At 64.6% G+C, this 16000-nt stretch overlaps 1 protein-coding gene across 1 annotated transcript; it reads left to right on the plus strand.

The window, feature by feature from the left end:
- Positions 1-1408: 1408 nt before the first annotated feature.
- On the plus strand, positions 1409-15152 carry LOC309452660 (pre-mRNA-splicing factor SYF1-like; the record flags this gene model as incomplete). The annotated part of the gene is made up of 7 exons (XM_082077301.1): positions 1409-1551; positions 4218-4341; positions 7112-7309; positions 9376-9510; positions 10308-10472; positions 12924-13062; positions 15001-15152. Coding segments are annotated over exons 1-7 (951 nt in total), but the record flags the coding sequence as incomplete, so codon positions are not given.
- Between the last annotated feature and the right edge of the window lie 848 nt (positions 15153-16000).

Below are 16000 nucleotides of genomic sequence, written 5' to 3' on the forward strand. Positions count from 1 at the left end.
CCTATACCGTCCCCCCCCCTATACCGTCCCCCCCCCCTATACCGTCCCCCCCCCTATACGGTCCCCCCGCTATACGGTCCCCCCGCTATACGGTCCCCCCCCTATACGTCCCCCCCCCTATACCGTCCCCCCCCCTATACCGTCCCCCCCCCCCGTACCGTCCCCCCCCCCATACCGTCCCCCCCCCCGTACCGTTCCCCCCCCCCGTACCGTTCCCCCCCCCCGTACCGTTCCCCCCCCCCGTACCGTTCCCCCCCCCCCGTACCGTCCCCCCCCCCCGTACCGTCCCCCCCCCCGTACCGTCCGTCCCATACCGTCCCCCCCCCCCCATACCGTCCCCCCCCCCCGTACCGTTCCCCCCCCCCGTACCCGTTTCCCCCCCCCCGTACCGTTCCCCCCCCCCGTACCGTCCCCCCCCCCCGTACCGTCCCCCCCCCCGTACCGTCCGTCCCATACCGCCCCCCCCCCATACCGTCCCCCCCCCCCCATACCGTCCCCCCCCCCCATACCGTCCCCCCCCTATACCGTCCCCCGCTGCCGTGTCCCTGTCCCCCCCCCCCCCCCCCCTCGTTCCGGCTCCTCGTGTCCCCTGACGGTGTCCCCTTTGTCCCCAGTGTCCCCAGGAGGAGGTTCTCCCCTCGTTCCCCATTGTCCCCCTCGTTCCAGCTCCTCATGTCCCCATTGTCCCCATTCCCTGACGGTGTCCCCTTTGTCCCCATGTCCCCAGGAGGAGGAGGAGGTTCCCCATTGTCCCCCCTCGTTCCGGCTCCTCGTTTCCCCTGACAGTGTCCCCGTTGTCCCCAATGTCCCCAGGAGGAGGTTCCCCCTTGGTTCCCCATTGTCCCCCTCGTTCCAGCTCCTCATGTCCCCGTTGTCCCCATCCCCTGACGGTGTCCCCTTTGTCCCCAATGTCCCCAGGAGGAGGAGGAGGTTCCCCCCTCGTTCCAGCTCCTCATGTCCACATTGTCCCCATCCCCTGACGGTGTCCCTTTGTCCCCATGTCCCCAGGAGGAGGAGGAGGTTCCCCCCTCGTTCCAGCTCCTCATGTCCCCATTGTCCCCATCCCCTGACGGTGTCCCCTTTGTCCCCATGTCCCCAGAGGAGGAGGAGGTTCCCCCCTCGTTCCAGCTCCTCATGTCCCCATTGTCCCCATTCCCTGACGGTGTCCCCTCTGTCCCCATGTCCCCAGGAGGAGGAGGAGGTTCCCCCTTGGTTCCCCATTGTCCCCCCTCGTTCCGGCTCCTCGTGTCCCTTTGTCTCCATCCCCTGACGGTGTCCCCAATGTCCCCAGGAGGAGGAGGAAGTTCCCCCTTGGTTCCCCATTGTCCCCTCTCGTTCCAGCTCCTCATGTCCCCATTGTCCCCATCCCCTGACGGTGTCCCCTTTGTCCCCATGTCCCCAGGAGGAGGAGGAGGTTCCCCACGAGGAGGAGCTGCTCCGCAACCCCTTCTCCGTGCGCTGTTGGCTCCGCTACGCGCAGGCCCGGGGGACGGGGCCGCGGCAGCGCCTCAACATGCTCTACGAGAGGGCCCTGCGGCAGCTGCCCGGAAGGTGACAGGGGACACTGGGGGAACATGGGGACATGGGGACGTTGGGGACACTGGGGGGACAAGGGCACTGCAGGGGGACAGGGGATGGTAGGGACATGGGGACACCAGGGGACAGGGACAGCTCTATGAGAGGGCCCTGCGGGAGCTGCCTGGAAGGTGACATGGGACACTGGGGACATTGGGGGGACATGGGGACATTGGGGACACTGGGGGGACAGGGGCACTGCAGGGGGACAGGGGACGGTAGGGACATGGGGGCATTGGGGACACTGGGGGGTCAGGGACAGCTCTATGAGAGAGCCCTGCGCGAGCTGCCCAGCGGGTGACATGGGGACACCAGGGACAATGGGGACGTTTGGGACACTGTGGGGATAGGGGCACTGCAGGGGGACAGGGGATGGTAGGGACATGGGGACACCAGGGGACAGGGACAGCTCTACGAGAGGGCCCTGCGGCAGCTGCCCGGAAGGTGACAGGGGACACTGGGGACACATGGGGACACTGGGGGGACTTGGGGACACTGGGGGCACAAGGGCACTGCAGGGGGACAGGGGACGGTAGGGACATGGGGGCATTGGGGACACTGGGGGGACAGGGGCACTGCAGGGGGACAGGGGACGGTAGGGGCATGGGGGCATTGGGGACACTGGGGGGACAGGGGCACTGCAGGGGGACACGGGAAAGCAGGGACATGGGGACATTGGGGACACTGGGGGGACATGGGGACAGCAGGGACATGGGGACACCAGGGGACAGGGACAGCTCTATGAGAGGGCCCTGCGGCAGCTGCCCGGAAGGTGACATGGGACACTGGGGACATCGGGGGGACATGGGGACATTGGGGACACTGGGGGGATAGGGGCACTGTAGGGGGACAGGGGACGGTAGGGACATGGGGGCATTGGGGACACTGGGGGGACAGGGACAGCTCTATGAGAGAGCCCTGCGCGAGCTGCCCAGTGGGTGACATGGGGACACCAGGGACAATGGGGACGTTTGGGACACTGGGGGGACAGGGGCACTGTAGGGGGACAGGGGACGGCAGGGACATGGGGACACCAGGGGACAGGGACAGCTCTATGAGAGGGCCCTGCGGCAGCTGCCCGGAATGTGACATGGGTCACTGGGGACATTGGGGGGACATGGGGTCATTGGGGACACTGGGAGGATAGGGGCACTGCAGGGGGACAGGGGATGGTAGAGACATGGGGGCATGGGGACACTGGGGGGACATGGGGACATTGGGGGGACAGCAGGGACATGGGGGCATTGGGGACACTGAGGGGACAGGGGCACTGCAGGGGGACAGGGGACGGTAGGGACATGGGGGCATTGGGGACACTGGGGGGACAGGGACAGCTCTATGAGAGGGCCCTGCGGCAGCTGCCCAGAAGGGGACATGGGACACTGGGGACATTGGAGGGACATGGGGGCATTGGGGACACTGGGGGGATAGGGGCACTGCAGGGGGACAGGGGACGGTAGGGACATGGGGATGTTGGGGACACCAGGGGACAGGGACAGCTCTATGAGAGGGCCCTGCGGCAGCTGCCCAGCAGGTGACATGGGGACAGGGGGACAGTTACAAGCTCTGGTACTGGTACCTGCGACTGTGGGAGGTCACAGGGGGTGACAGGAGGTGACACGTGATGGTGACACCGGCGTCCCCAGTTACAAACTGTGGTACCGGTACCTGCGACTGTGGGAGGTCACAGGAGGTGGCACGTGATGGTGACACCGGTGTCCCCAGTTACAAACTGTGGTACCGGTACCTGCGACTGTGGGAGGTCACAGGAGGTGGCACGTGATGGTGACACCGGTGTCCCCAATTACAAGCTGAGGTACCGGTACCTATGGCTGTGGGATGTGACAGGGGTGACACAGGAGGTGGTGGTGACACAGGAGGTGGTGGTGACACAGGAGGTGGTGGTGACACAGGAGATGATGGTGACACAGGTGTCCCCATTTACAAGCTGAGGAAGGGACAGGTGACAATGACACCGGTATCCCCAGTTACAAGCTCTGGTAACGGTACCTGCGACTGTGGGAGGTCACAGGGGGTGACAGGAGGTGACACGTGACGGTGACACCGGTGTCCCCACTTACAAGTTGTGGTACTGGTACCTGTGGCTGTGGGACATGATGGGGGTGATGTGGGGTGACAGGAGGTGACAGGTGACACAGGAGGTGACAATGACACCGGTGTTCCCAGTTACAAGCTCAGGTACTGTTACCTGTGGCTGTGGGAGGTGACAGGGGGTGATGTGGGGTGACAGAAGGTGACAGGTGACACAGGGGGTGACGGTGACACCAGTGTCCCCAGTTACAAGCTCTGGTACTGGTACCTGTGGTTGTAGGAGGTGCCAGGGGGTGATGTGGGATGCCAGAGGGTGACAGGTGACAATGACACCGGTGTCCCCAGTTACAAGCTGTGGTATCATTACCTGTGGCTGTGGGAGGTGACAGGGGGTGATGTGGGGTGACAAGGGGTGACAGCAGGTGATGGTGACAGGTGACACAGGAGCTGATGGTGACACAGGAGGTGATGGTGACACCGGTGTCCCCAGTTACACACTCTGGTACTGGTACCCGTGGCTGTGGGAGGTGACAGGGGTGATGTGGGGTGACAAGTGACACAGGAGGTGACAATGACACCGGTGTCCCCAGTTACAAGCTGTGGTACCGGTACCTGCGGCTGCGGCGGCTCCAGGTCAAAGGTCGCTGCCCCACGGACCCGGCGTTCGAAGAGGCCAACGCCGTCCACGAGAGGGCGCTCGTCTTCATGCACAAGGTGGGGACATTGGGGACACTGGGGACATTGGGGACACGGGGGGACAGGACATGGGAACGCAGCCTTGAGGGCTGGAGGGGACGTGGGGACACTAGGGGACATTGTTATTGTCCCCAGATGCCGCGGATCTGGCTGGATTACTGTCAGTTCCTGGTGTCGCAGGGCCGGGTGACACCGGTGACGCTGTTGTCATTGTCCCCAGATGCCGCGGATCTGGCTGGATTACTGTCAGTTCCTGGTGTCGCAGGGCCGGGTGACACCGGTGACACTGTTGTCATTGTCCCCAGATGCCGCGGATCTGGCTGGATTAGTGTCAGTTCCTGGTGTCGCAGGGCCGGGTGACGCTGGTGACGCTGTCATTGTCCCCAGATGCTGCGGATCTGGCTGGATTACTGTCAGTTCCTGGTGTCACAGGGCCGGGTGACACCGGTGACACTGTTGTCATTGTCCCTAGATGCCGCGGATCTGGCTGGATTACTGTCAGTTCCTGGTGTCGCAGGGCCGGGTGACACGGGTGACGCTGTTGTCATTGTCCCCAGATGCTGCGGATCTGGCTGGATTAGTGTCAGTTCCTGGTGTCGCAGGGCCGGGTGACGCCGGTGACGCTGTTGTCATTGTCCCCAGATGCCGCGGATCTGGCCGGATTACTGTCAGTTCCTGGTGTCGCAGGGCCGGGTGACACCAGTGACGCTGTTGTCACTGTCATTGTCCCCAGATGCCGCGGATCTGGCTGGATTAGTGTCAGTTCCTGGTGTCGCAGGGCCGGGTGACACCAGTGACGCTGTTGTCACTGTCATTGTCCCCAGATGCCGCGGATCTGGCTGGATTAGTGTCAGTTCCTGGTGTCGCAGGGCCGGGTGACACCAGTGACGCTGTTGTCACTGTCGTTGTCCCCAGATGCCGCGGATCTGGCTGGATTAGTGTCAGTTCCTGGTGTCGCAGAGCCGGGTGACACCGGTGACACTGTTGTCATTGTCCCCAGATGCCGCGGATCTGGCTGAATTACTGTCAGTTCCTGGTGTCGCAGGGCCGGGTGACGCTGGTGACACTGTTGTCATTGTCCCCAGATGCCGCGGATCTGGCTGGATTACTGTCAGTTCTTGGTGTCGCAGGGCCGGGTGACACCGGTGACGCTGTTGTCATTGTCCCCAGATGCCGCGGATCTGGCTGGGTTACTGTCAGTTCCTGGTGTCGCAGGGCCGGGTGACACCGGTGACACTGTTGTCATTGTCCCCAGATGCCACGGATCTGGCTGGATTACTGTCAGTTCCTGGTGTCGCAGGGCCGGGTGACACCGGTGACACTGTTGTCATTGTCCCTAGATGCCGCGGATCTGGCTGGATTACTGTCAGTTCCTGGTGTCGCAGGGCCGGGTGACGCCGGTGACACTGTTGTCATTGTCCCCACATGCCGCGGATCTGGCTGGATTACTGTCAGTTCCTGGTGACGCGGGGCCGGGTGACACCGGTGACACTGTTGTCATTGTCCCCAGATGCCGCGGATCTGGCTGGATTACTGTCAGTTCCTGGTGTCGCAGGGCCGGGTGACGCCGGTGACACTGTTGTCATTGTCCCCAGATGCCGCGGATCTGGCTGGATTACTGTCAGTTCCTGGTGTCGCAGGGCCGGGTGACACCAGTGACGCTGTTGTCATTGTCCCCAGATGCCGCGGATCTGGCTGGATTACTGTCAGTTCCTGGTGTCGCAGGGCCGGGTGACACCGGTGACACTGTTGTCATTGTCCCCAGATGCCGCGGATCTGGCTGGATTACTGTCAGTTCCTGGTGTCGCAGGGCCGGGTGACGCCGGTGACACTGTTGTCATTGTCCCCAGATGCCGCGGATCTGGCTGGATTACTGTCAGTTTCTGGTGTCGCAGGGCCGGGTGACACCGGTGACACTGTTGTCATTGTCCCCAGATGCCGCGGATCTGGCTGGATTACTGTCAGTTCCTGGTGTCGCAGGGCCGGGTGACACCGGTGACACTGTTGTCATTGTCCCCAGATGCCGCGGATCTGGCTGGATTAGTGTCAGTTCCTGGTGTCGCAGGGCCGGGTGACACTGTTGTCATTGTCCCCAGATGCCGCGGTTCTGGCTGGATTACTGTCAGTTCCTGGTGTCGCAGGGCCGGGTGACGCCGGTGACACTGTTGTCATTGTCCCCAGATGCCGCGGATCTGGCTGGATTACTGTCAGTTCCTGGTGTCGCAGGGCCGGGTGACACTAGTGACACTGTTGTCACTGTCATTGTCCCCAGATGCTGCGGATCTGGCTGGATTACTGTCAGTTCCTGGTGTCGCAGGGCCGGGTGACACCAGTGACGCTGTTGTCACTGTCATTGTCCCCAGATGCCGCGGATCTGGCTGGATTACTGTCAGTTCTTGGTGTCGCAGGGCCGGGTGACACCGGTGACACTGTTGTCATTGTCCCCAGATGCCGCGGATCTGGCTGGATTACTGTCAGTTCCTGGTGTCGCAGGGCCGGGTGACGCCGGTGACGCTATTGTCATTGTCCCCAGATGCCGCGGATCTGGCTGGATTACTGTCAGTTCCTGGTGTCGCAGGGCCGGGTGACACCAGTGACGCTGTTGTCATTGTCCCCAGATGCCGCGGATCTGGCTGGATTACTGTCAGTTCCTGGTGTCGCAGGGCCGGGTGACGCCGGTGACGCTGTTGTCATTGTCCCCAGATGCCGCGGATCTGGCTGGATTACTGTCAGTTCCTGGTGTCACAGGGCCGGGTGACACCGGTGACGCTGTTGTCATTGTCCCCAGATGCCGCGGATTTGGCTGGATTACTGTCAGTTCCTGGTGTCGCAGGGCCGGGTGACGCGCACCCGGCGCACATTCGACCGGGCGCTGCGGGCGCTGCCCGTCACCCAGCACCACCGGCTCTGGCCCCCGTTCCTCAGCTTCGTGCGCAGCCACCCCCTGCCCGAGACCGCCCTGCGCGTCTTCCGCAGATACCTCAAGGTGACAATGGGGGCAATGGGGGCAATGGGGACGGGGGGGACAATGGGGACAATGGGGGCAATGGGGGCAATGGGGACGGTGATGGCAATGGGGACAATGGGGACGGTGGGGACAATGGGGACGGTGGGGGCAATGGGGGCGATGGGGACAACGGGGACAATGGGGATGGTGGGGGCAACGGGGGCAATGGGGACAACAGGGACAATGGGGACGGTGGGGGCAATGGGGACCATGGGGACAGTGGGGGCAATGGGGTCAATGGGGACAGTGGGTCAATGGGGACGGTGGGGGCAATGGGGACAACGGGACGGTGGGGGCAACGGGGACAATGGGGACAGTGGGGACAATGGGGGCAATGGGGACAGTGGGGACAACGGGGACAGCGGGGACAGCGGGGGCAATGGGGATGGTGGGGACAATGGGGATGCCAGTTGCAATGGGGACAATGGGGACGGCGGGGGCAATGGGGACGGTGGGGACAATGGGGACAGTGGGGGCGGTGGGGACAATGGGGACGGTGGGTGCAATGGGGACAGTGGGGACCGTGGGGGCAATGGGGACAGTGGGGACGGTGGGGACAATGGGGACGGTGGGGGCGGTGGGGACAATGGGGACGGTGGGGGCGGTGGGGACAGTGGGGGCGGTGGGGGCAACGGGGACCATGGGGGCAACGGGGACCATGGGGGCGGTGGGGGCAATGGGGGCGGTGGGGGCGGTGGGGACAATGGGGGCGGTGGGGGCAATGGGGACAATGGGGACAATGGGGACAATGGGGACAATGGGGACAACGGGGACAGCGGGGGTGGGATGGGGTGTAGGGCGCAGGGACAGAAGGGACACGGGGCAGGGGGGACATGGAACAGAAAGTGGTGGCACAGGTGACATGGAGGAGGGACAGAGGGGACACAGGACAGAGGGGACACGGAGCAGAAAGTGGTGGCACAGGGGACACGGGGCAGGCGCAGAGGGGACACAGGGCAGGGACACAAGGCAGGGACACAGGGCAGGGACGCTGGGGATGCAGGACAGGGGCTGAGGGGACACAGGACAGGGACAGGACAGAGGTGACATGAAGCAAAAAGTGAAGTGACACGGGCCAGGGGCTGAGGTGACACAGAGTAGGGACATTGGAGATACTGGGCAGGGGCAGAGGGGACACAGGACAGGGGGGACATGGAGCAGAAAGTGGTGGCACAGGGGACACGGGACGGGGACAGAGGGGACACAGGGCAGGGACAGAGGTGACATGAAGCATAAAGTGAAGTGACACAGGGCAGAGGCTGAGGTGACACAGAGGAGGGACATTGGAGACACTGGGCAGGGGCAGAGGGGACACAGGACAGGGGGGACATGGAGCAGAAAGTGGTGGCACAGGGGACACGGGACGGGGACAGAGGGGACACAGGACAGAAAACAGTGGACACTGGGCAGGGACAGAGGTGACGTGAAGCATAAAGTGAAGTGACACAGGACAGAGAGGGGACACGGGGCAGGGATGGGACAGAGGTGACATGTGGCAGGGACTGAGGCGACCCTGGTGACACTGGTGCCACTGTCCCTGTCCCCAGCTGTGCCCCGAGGGTGCTGAGCAGTACGTGGGGTACCTGCTGTCCATGGGGTGGCTGGATAAGGGACAGGGGGGATGTTGGGGACACGGGGGGACCGAGGGGACACTGGGGGCGTTGGGGCTGTGGGAGGGGACCCTGGTGACACTGGTGACACTGGTTCCACTGTCCCTGTCCCCAGCTGTGCCCCGAGGGTGCTGAGCAGTACGTGGGGTACCTGCTGTCCATGGGGTGGCTGGATAAGGGACAGGGGGGATGTTGGGGACACGAGGGGACACTGGGGGTGTTGGGGCTGTGGGAGGGGACCCTGGTGACACTGGTGACACTGGGGACACTGTCCCTGTCCCCAGCTGTGCCCTGAGGGTGCTGAGCAGTACGTGGGGTACCTGGAGAAGGGACAGGGGGGATGTTGGGGACATGGGGGGACCGAGGTGACACTGGGGGCGTTGGGGCTGTGGGAGGGGACCCTGGTGACACTGGTGCCACTGTCCCTGTCCCCAGCTGTGCCCCGAGGGTGCTGAGCAGTACGTGGGGTACCTGGTGTCCGTGGGGCGGCTGGATGAGGCCGCGCAGCGTCTGGCCCGGCTGGTGAACGACGAGCGGTTCGTGTCCCGCGAGGGGAAATCCAACTACCAGGTGCGGCACCCATGGGTGCTGGGGGGGGTCAGGGGCACCCATGGGTGCTGGGGGGCTCCTGGTGACCCTGGGTGACCCTGGTGACATGTCCCTTGTCCCCAGCTGTGGCAGGAGCTGTGTGACCTGCTGTCCCAGCCCCTGCAGTGGGTGTCAAGGGTCCCTATAGGTGTCCCTATAGGTGTCAGGGGTTCCCATGGGTGTCAGGGGTTCCCATGGGTGCTGGGGGGCTGTGGGTGGTTTGGGTGTCCCTGGGTGTCTCTGGGTGTCCCTGGGTGACCCCGTTGTCACTGTCCCTTGTCCCCAGCTGTGGCAGGAGCTGTGTGACCTGCTGTCCCAGCCCCTGCAGTGGGTGTCAGGGGTTCCCATGGGTGTCAGGGGTTCCCGTGGGTGCTGGGTGTCCCTGGGTGTCTCTGGGTGTCCCTGTGTGACCCCGTTGTCACTGTCCCTTGTCCCCAGCTGTGGCAGGAGCTGTGTGACCTGCTGTCCCCGCCCCTGCAGTGGGTGTCAGTTGTTCCCATGGGTGTCAGTGGTTCCCATGGGTGTCAGTCGTTCCCATGGGTGTCAGGGGTTCCCATGGGTGCTGGGTGCCCCTGGGTGTCTCTGTGTGACCCTGTTGTCACTGTCCCTTGTCCCCAGCTGTGGCAGGAGCTGTGTGACCTGCTGTCCCAGCCCTGCAGTGGGTGTCAGGGGTTCCCATGGGTGTCAGGGGTTCCCATGGGTGCTGGGTGTCCCTGGGTGTCCCTGGGTGTCCCTGGGTGTCCCTGTGTGACCCCGTTGTCACTGTCCCTTGTTCCCAGCTGTGGCAGGAGCTGTGTGACCTGCTGTCCCAGCACCCCGAGCGCATCCGCTCCCTGGACGCCGGCTCCATCATCCGGGGGGGCCTCACGCGCTTCACGGACCAGCTGGGCCGGCTCTGGGGGGCGCTGGCCGACTGTTACATCCGCAGCGGCCACTTCGAGAAGGTGACGCGTCCCCAAGTGCCACCAGGACCCCGGCTCCGCGCCCCAAACCTCCCCAGGGCCACCGCGACCACTGTCCCATGTCCCCAAACCTCCCCAGGGCCACCGCAACCACTGTCCCTTGTCCCCAAACCTCCCCAGGGCCGCCACAGCCACTGTCCCTTGTCCCCAAACCACCCCAGGGCCACCACGGTCACTGTCCCCAAACCTCCCCAGGGCCACCACGGTCACTGTCCCCAAACCTCCCCAGGGCCACCAGAACCCTGGCTCCGCACCCCAAACCTCCCCAGGGCCACCATGGTCACTGTCCCTTGTCCCCAAACCACCCCAAGGCCACCATGGTCACTGTCCCCTGTCCCCAGACCAACCCAGGGCCACCATGGTCCCAGGTTTCTGTCCCCAGGGCCACCATGGTCACCATCCCTTGTCCCCAAACCACCCCAGGGCCACCAGGACCCCGGCTCCGTACCCCAAACCTCCCCAGGGCCACCATGATCACTGTCCCTTGTCCCCAAACCACCCCAGGGCCGCCATGGTCCCAGGGTTCTGTCCCCAGGGCCACCATGATCACCATCCCTTGTCCCCAAACCACCCCAGGGCCACCAGGACCCCGGCTCTGCACCCCAAACCTCCCCAGGGCCACCACGGTCACTGTCCCTTGTCCCCAAACCTCCCCAGGGCCACCATGGTCACTGTCCCTTGTCCCCAAACCACCCAAGGGCCACCAAAGTCCCAGGTTTCTGTCCCCAGGGCCACCATTATCACCGTCCCTTGTCCCCAAACCACCCCAGGGCTACCACAACCACTGTCCCTTGTCCCCAAACCACCCCAGGGCCACCATGGTCACTGTCCCTTGTCCCCAAACCTCCCCAGGGCCACCACAACCAGTGTCCCTTGTCCCCAAACCACCCCAGGGCCACCATGGTCCCTTGTCCCCAAACCACCCCAGGGCCACCATGGTCACTGTCCCTTGTCCCCAAACCTCCCCAGGGCTACCACAACCACTGTCCCTTGTCCCCAAACCCCCCCAGGGCCACCATGGTCCCAGGTTTCTGTCCCCAGGGCCACCATGGTCACTGTCCCTTGTCCCCAAACCTCCCCAGGGCCACCACAGTCACTGTCTCGTGTCCCCAAACCTCCCCAGGGCCACCACGGACACTGTTCCTTGTCCCCAAACCCCCCCAGGGCCACCATGGTCCCAGGTTTCTGTCCCCAGGGCCACCATGGTCACCGTCCCTTGTCCCCAAACCTCCCCAGGGCCACCACAACCACTGTCCCTTGTCCCCAAACCACCCCAGGGCCACCATGGTCACTGTCCCTTGTCCCCAAACCTCCCCAGGGCTACCACAACCACTGTCCCTTGTCCCCAAACCCCCCCAGGGCCACCATGGTCCCAGGTTTCTGTCCCCAGGGCCACCATGGTCACTGTCCCTTGTCCCCAAACCACCCCAGGGCCACCATGGTCACTGTCCCTTGTCCCCAAACCTCCCCAGGGCCACCACGGTCACTGTCCCCTGTCCCCAAACCTCCCCAGGGCCACCATGGTCACTGTCCCCAAACCTCCCCAGGGCCACCACGGACACTGTTCCTTGTCCCCAGACCTCCCCAGGGCCACCACAGTCACCATCTCCTGTCCCCAAACCTCCCCAGGGCCACCATGGTCCCAGGTTTCTGTGCCCATGTCACCCGGTCCCCACAGACCCAGGGCCACCCCTGGAGCTCCAGCCAAGCTTGTCCCTGTCCCCATCCCATTGTCCCCGTCCCCACGCCGTGTCCCCGTCCCATTATCCCCGACCCTGTCCCCACGCTGTGTCCCTGTCCCATTGTCCCTGTCCCCACGCTCTCTCCCTGTCTCTTTGTCGCGTTGTCCCCATCGCTCTGTCCCCATCCTGTTGTCCCCACGCTCTCTCATTGTCACGTTGTCCCCATCCCCATGCTCTGTCCCTGTCCCCATGCCGTGTCCCCGTTCCTGTCCCTGTCCCCATCTCGTATCCTTGTCCCCGTCCCCACGCCCTCTCCCCATTCCTGTCCCCCCGTCGCGCTGTTGCCCGCCCCAGCCCCCCGTCGCGCTGTTGCCCGCCCCAGCCCCCCGTCGCGCTGTTGTCCCCGTGGTGCCCGTGTCCCCGTCCCCACGCCCTCTCCCCATTCCTGTCCCCCCGTCACGTTGTTGTCCCCCCGTCACGTTGTTGTCCCCCCGTCACGTTGTTGTCCCCCCGTCACGTTGTCCCCGTGGTGCCCGTGTCCCCGTCCCCATGCCCTCTCCCCATTCCTGTCCCCTCCTGTCACGTTGTTCCCCCAGTGCCCGTGTCCCCGTCCCCCGTCGCGCTGTCCCCCCCCGTCGCGCTGTCCCCCCCCGTCGCGCTGTCCCCCCCCGTCGCGCTGTCCCCCCCGTCACGCTGTCCCCCCGTCGCGCTGTCCCCATGTCCCCGTCCCCACGTTCGGGTGTCCCCGCAGGCGCGGGACGTGTACGAGGAGGCGGTGCAGACGGTGATGACGGTGCGGGACTTCACCCAGGTGTTCGACAGCTACGCGCAGTTCGAGGAGAGCGTCATCGCCGCCCGCATGGACACCCCCGCGGCCCCCGACGACGACGGTGCCACGGGGGGGCGCCCCGAAACGGGGCGGGGGGGGCCGCAGGGTCCCTAAAAACACAGGGGGTTGGGGGATTCTGCCTCAGTTTCCCCCCAAAATTGGGGAGTTTGGGGTTCCTGCCTCAGTTTCCCCAAAAATGGAGGGTTGGGGTTCCTGCCTCAGTTCCCCCAAAAATAGGGAGTTTGGGGTTCCTGCCTCAGTTTCCCCCCAAAAATGGGGGGTTGGGGTTCCTGCCTCAGTTTCCCCCGAAAATCGGGGAGTTTGGGGTTCCTGCCTCAGTTTCCCCAAAACAGGGAGTTTGGGGTTCGTGCCTCAGTTTCCCCAAAACAGGGGGTTTGGGGTTCCTGCCTCAGTTTCCCCATAAACAGGGAGTTTGGGGTTCCTGCCTCAGTTTCCCCCCAAAAATGGGGGGTTGGGGTTTGTGCCTCAGTTTCCCCCCAAAAGCAGGGGGTTTGTGCCTCAGTTTAACCCCCAAAACATGGAGTTTGGGGTTTGTGCCTCAGTTTAACCCCAAAATATGGGGGGTTGGGGTTCCTGCCTCAGTTTAACCCCAAAACAGGGGGTTTGGGGTTCATGCCTCAGTTTCCCCCAAAAATGGAGGGTTGGGGTTCCTGCCTCAGTTTCCCCAAAACCAGGGGGGTTGGGGTTGCTGCCTCAGTTTCCCCGAAAACAGGGAGTTTGGGGTTCCTGCCTCAGTTTCCCCATAAACAGGGGGTTTGGGGTTCCTGCCTCAGTTTCCCTGGTTCCCCTGATCCCCCCGTGTCCCCCTGTCCCCCGTGTCCCCTGATGTCCCCATGTCCCCTGATCCCCCCATGTCCCCCGTGTCCCCTGACGTGTCCCCTGTGTCCCCAGTGGAGCTGGAGCTACAGTTTGAGTGGCTCATGTCCCAGTGTCCAGGGGATCCTGTCCCCTGTGTCCCCCTGATCCCCTCATGTCCCCAGTGTCCCCTGACGTGTCCCTGTGTCCCCAGGGGAGGTGGAGCTGGAGCTGCGGCTGGCGCGGTTCGAGCGGCTCATGTCCCGGTCCCCCATGTCCCCTGATCCCCCCGTGTCCCCCATGTCCCCAGTGTCCCCTGACGTGTCCCTGTGTCCCCAGGGGAGCTGGAGCTGCAGTTCAAGTGGCTCCTGTCCCCCCTGTCCCCCGTGTCCCCCTGTCCCCCGTGTCCCCCTGTCCCCCGTGTCCCCTGATGCCCCCATGTCCTCTGATCCCCCCATGTCCCCCATGTCCCCAGTGTCCCCTGACGTGTCCCTGTGTCCCCAGGGGAGGTGGGGCTGGAGCTGCGCCTGGCGCGGTTCGAGCGGCTCATGTCCCAATCCCCCGTGTCCCCCATGTCCCCTGTGTCCCCTGACGTGTCCCTGTGTCCCCAGGGGAGCTGAAGCTGCAGTTCAAGTGGCTCCTGTCCCCCGTGTCCCCCTGTCCCCCGTGTCCCCTGATGCCCCCATGTCCCTGATCCCCCCCGTGTCCCCCACGTCCCCCGTGTCCCCTGACGTGTCCCTGTGTCCCCAGGGGAGGTGGAGCTGCGGCTGGCGCGGTTCGAGCGGCTCATGTCCCAGTCCCCCGTGTCCCCTGACGTGTCCCCTGTGTCCCCCATGTCCCCGGTGTCCCCTGACGTGTCCCCCGTGTCCCCCATGTCCCCAATGTCCCCTGACGTGTCCCTGTGTCCCCAGGGGAGGTGGAGCTGGAGCTGCGCCTGGCGCGGTTCGAGCGGCTCATGTCCCAATCCCCCGTGTCCCCCGTGTCCCCTGTGTCCCCCTGTGTCCCCCATGTCCCCAATGTCCCCTGACGTGTCCCTGTGTCCCCAGGGGAGGTGGAGCTGGAGCTGCGGCTGGCGCGGTTCGAGCGGCTCATGTCCCAATCCCCCGTGTCCCCCATGTCCCCTGACGTGTCCCCCGTGTCCCCCATGTCCCCCGTGTCCCCTGACGTGTCCCTGTGTCCCCAGGGGAGGTGGAGCTGGAGCTGCGCCTGGCGCGGTTCGAGCGGCTCATGTCCCGGCGGCCGCTGCTGCTGAACAGCGTCCTGCTGCGCCAGAACCCGCACAACGTGCACGAGTGGCACAAGCGCGTGCAGCTGTACGAGGGACAGCCCCAGCAGGTGGGGACACCGGGGGGGGACATGGGGACACAGGGACAATCGGGGGTGATGGGGTCTCAGAGACACCAGGGACATGGGACAATCTGGGGTGATGGGGGTGTGGGGTGTAGGGGGACACAGGGACACCAGGGACACTCAGGGATGTGGGGTGTAGGGGGACACTGGGGACACCAGGGACATGGGGACACTCAGGGGTGATGGGGATGTGGGGTGTAGGGGGACGCGGGGACACTCGGGGGGTGATGGGGACTCAGGGACATGGGGACACTCGGGGGGTGATGGGGCCTCAGGGACACCAGGAACACAGGGACACTCGGGGGGTGATGGGGATGTGGGGTGTAGGGGGACACTGGGGACACCAGGGACATGGGGACACTCGGGGGGTGATGGGGATGTCGGGTGTAGGGGGACACTGAGGACACCGGGGATACTCAGGGGGTGATGGGGATGTGGGGTGTAGGGGGACACCAGGGACACTTGGGGGGTGATGGGGATGTGGGGTGTAGGGGGACGCGGGGACGCTCGGGGGGTGACGTGGACTCAGGGACATGGGGACACTCGGGGGGTGTTGGGGATTGGGGTGTAGGGGGATGCGGGGACACTCGGGGGTGATGGGGACTCAGGAACAGCAGGGACACAGGGACACTTGGGGGGTGATGGGGACGTGGGGTATCGGGGGACACGGGGACACTCGGGGCATGATGGGGATGTGGGGTGTAGGGGGATGTGGGGACACTGGGGACACTTGGGGGGTGATGGGGACTCAGGAACAGCAGGGACACGGGGACACTTGGGGCGTGATGGGGACGTGGGGTGTAGGGGGACACGGGGACACTTGGGGGGTGACG

Source organism: Streptopelia decaocto (genome assembly GCF_964273445.1).
Source record: "Streptopelia decaocto genome assembly, contig: HAP1_SCAFFOLD_2296, whole genome shotgun sequence".
NCBI lineage: Eukaryota > Metazoa > Chordata > Aves > Columbiformes > Columbidae > Streptopelia > Streptopelia decaocto.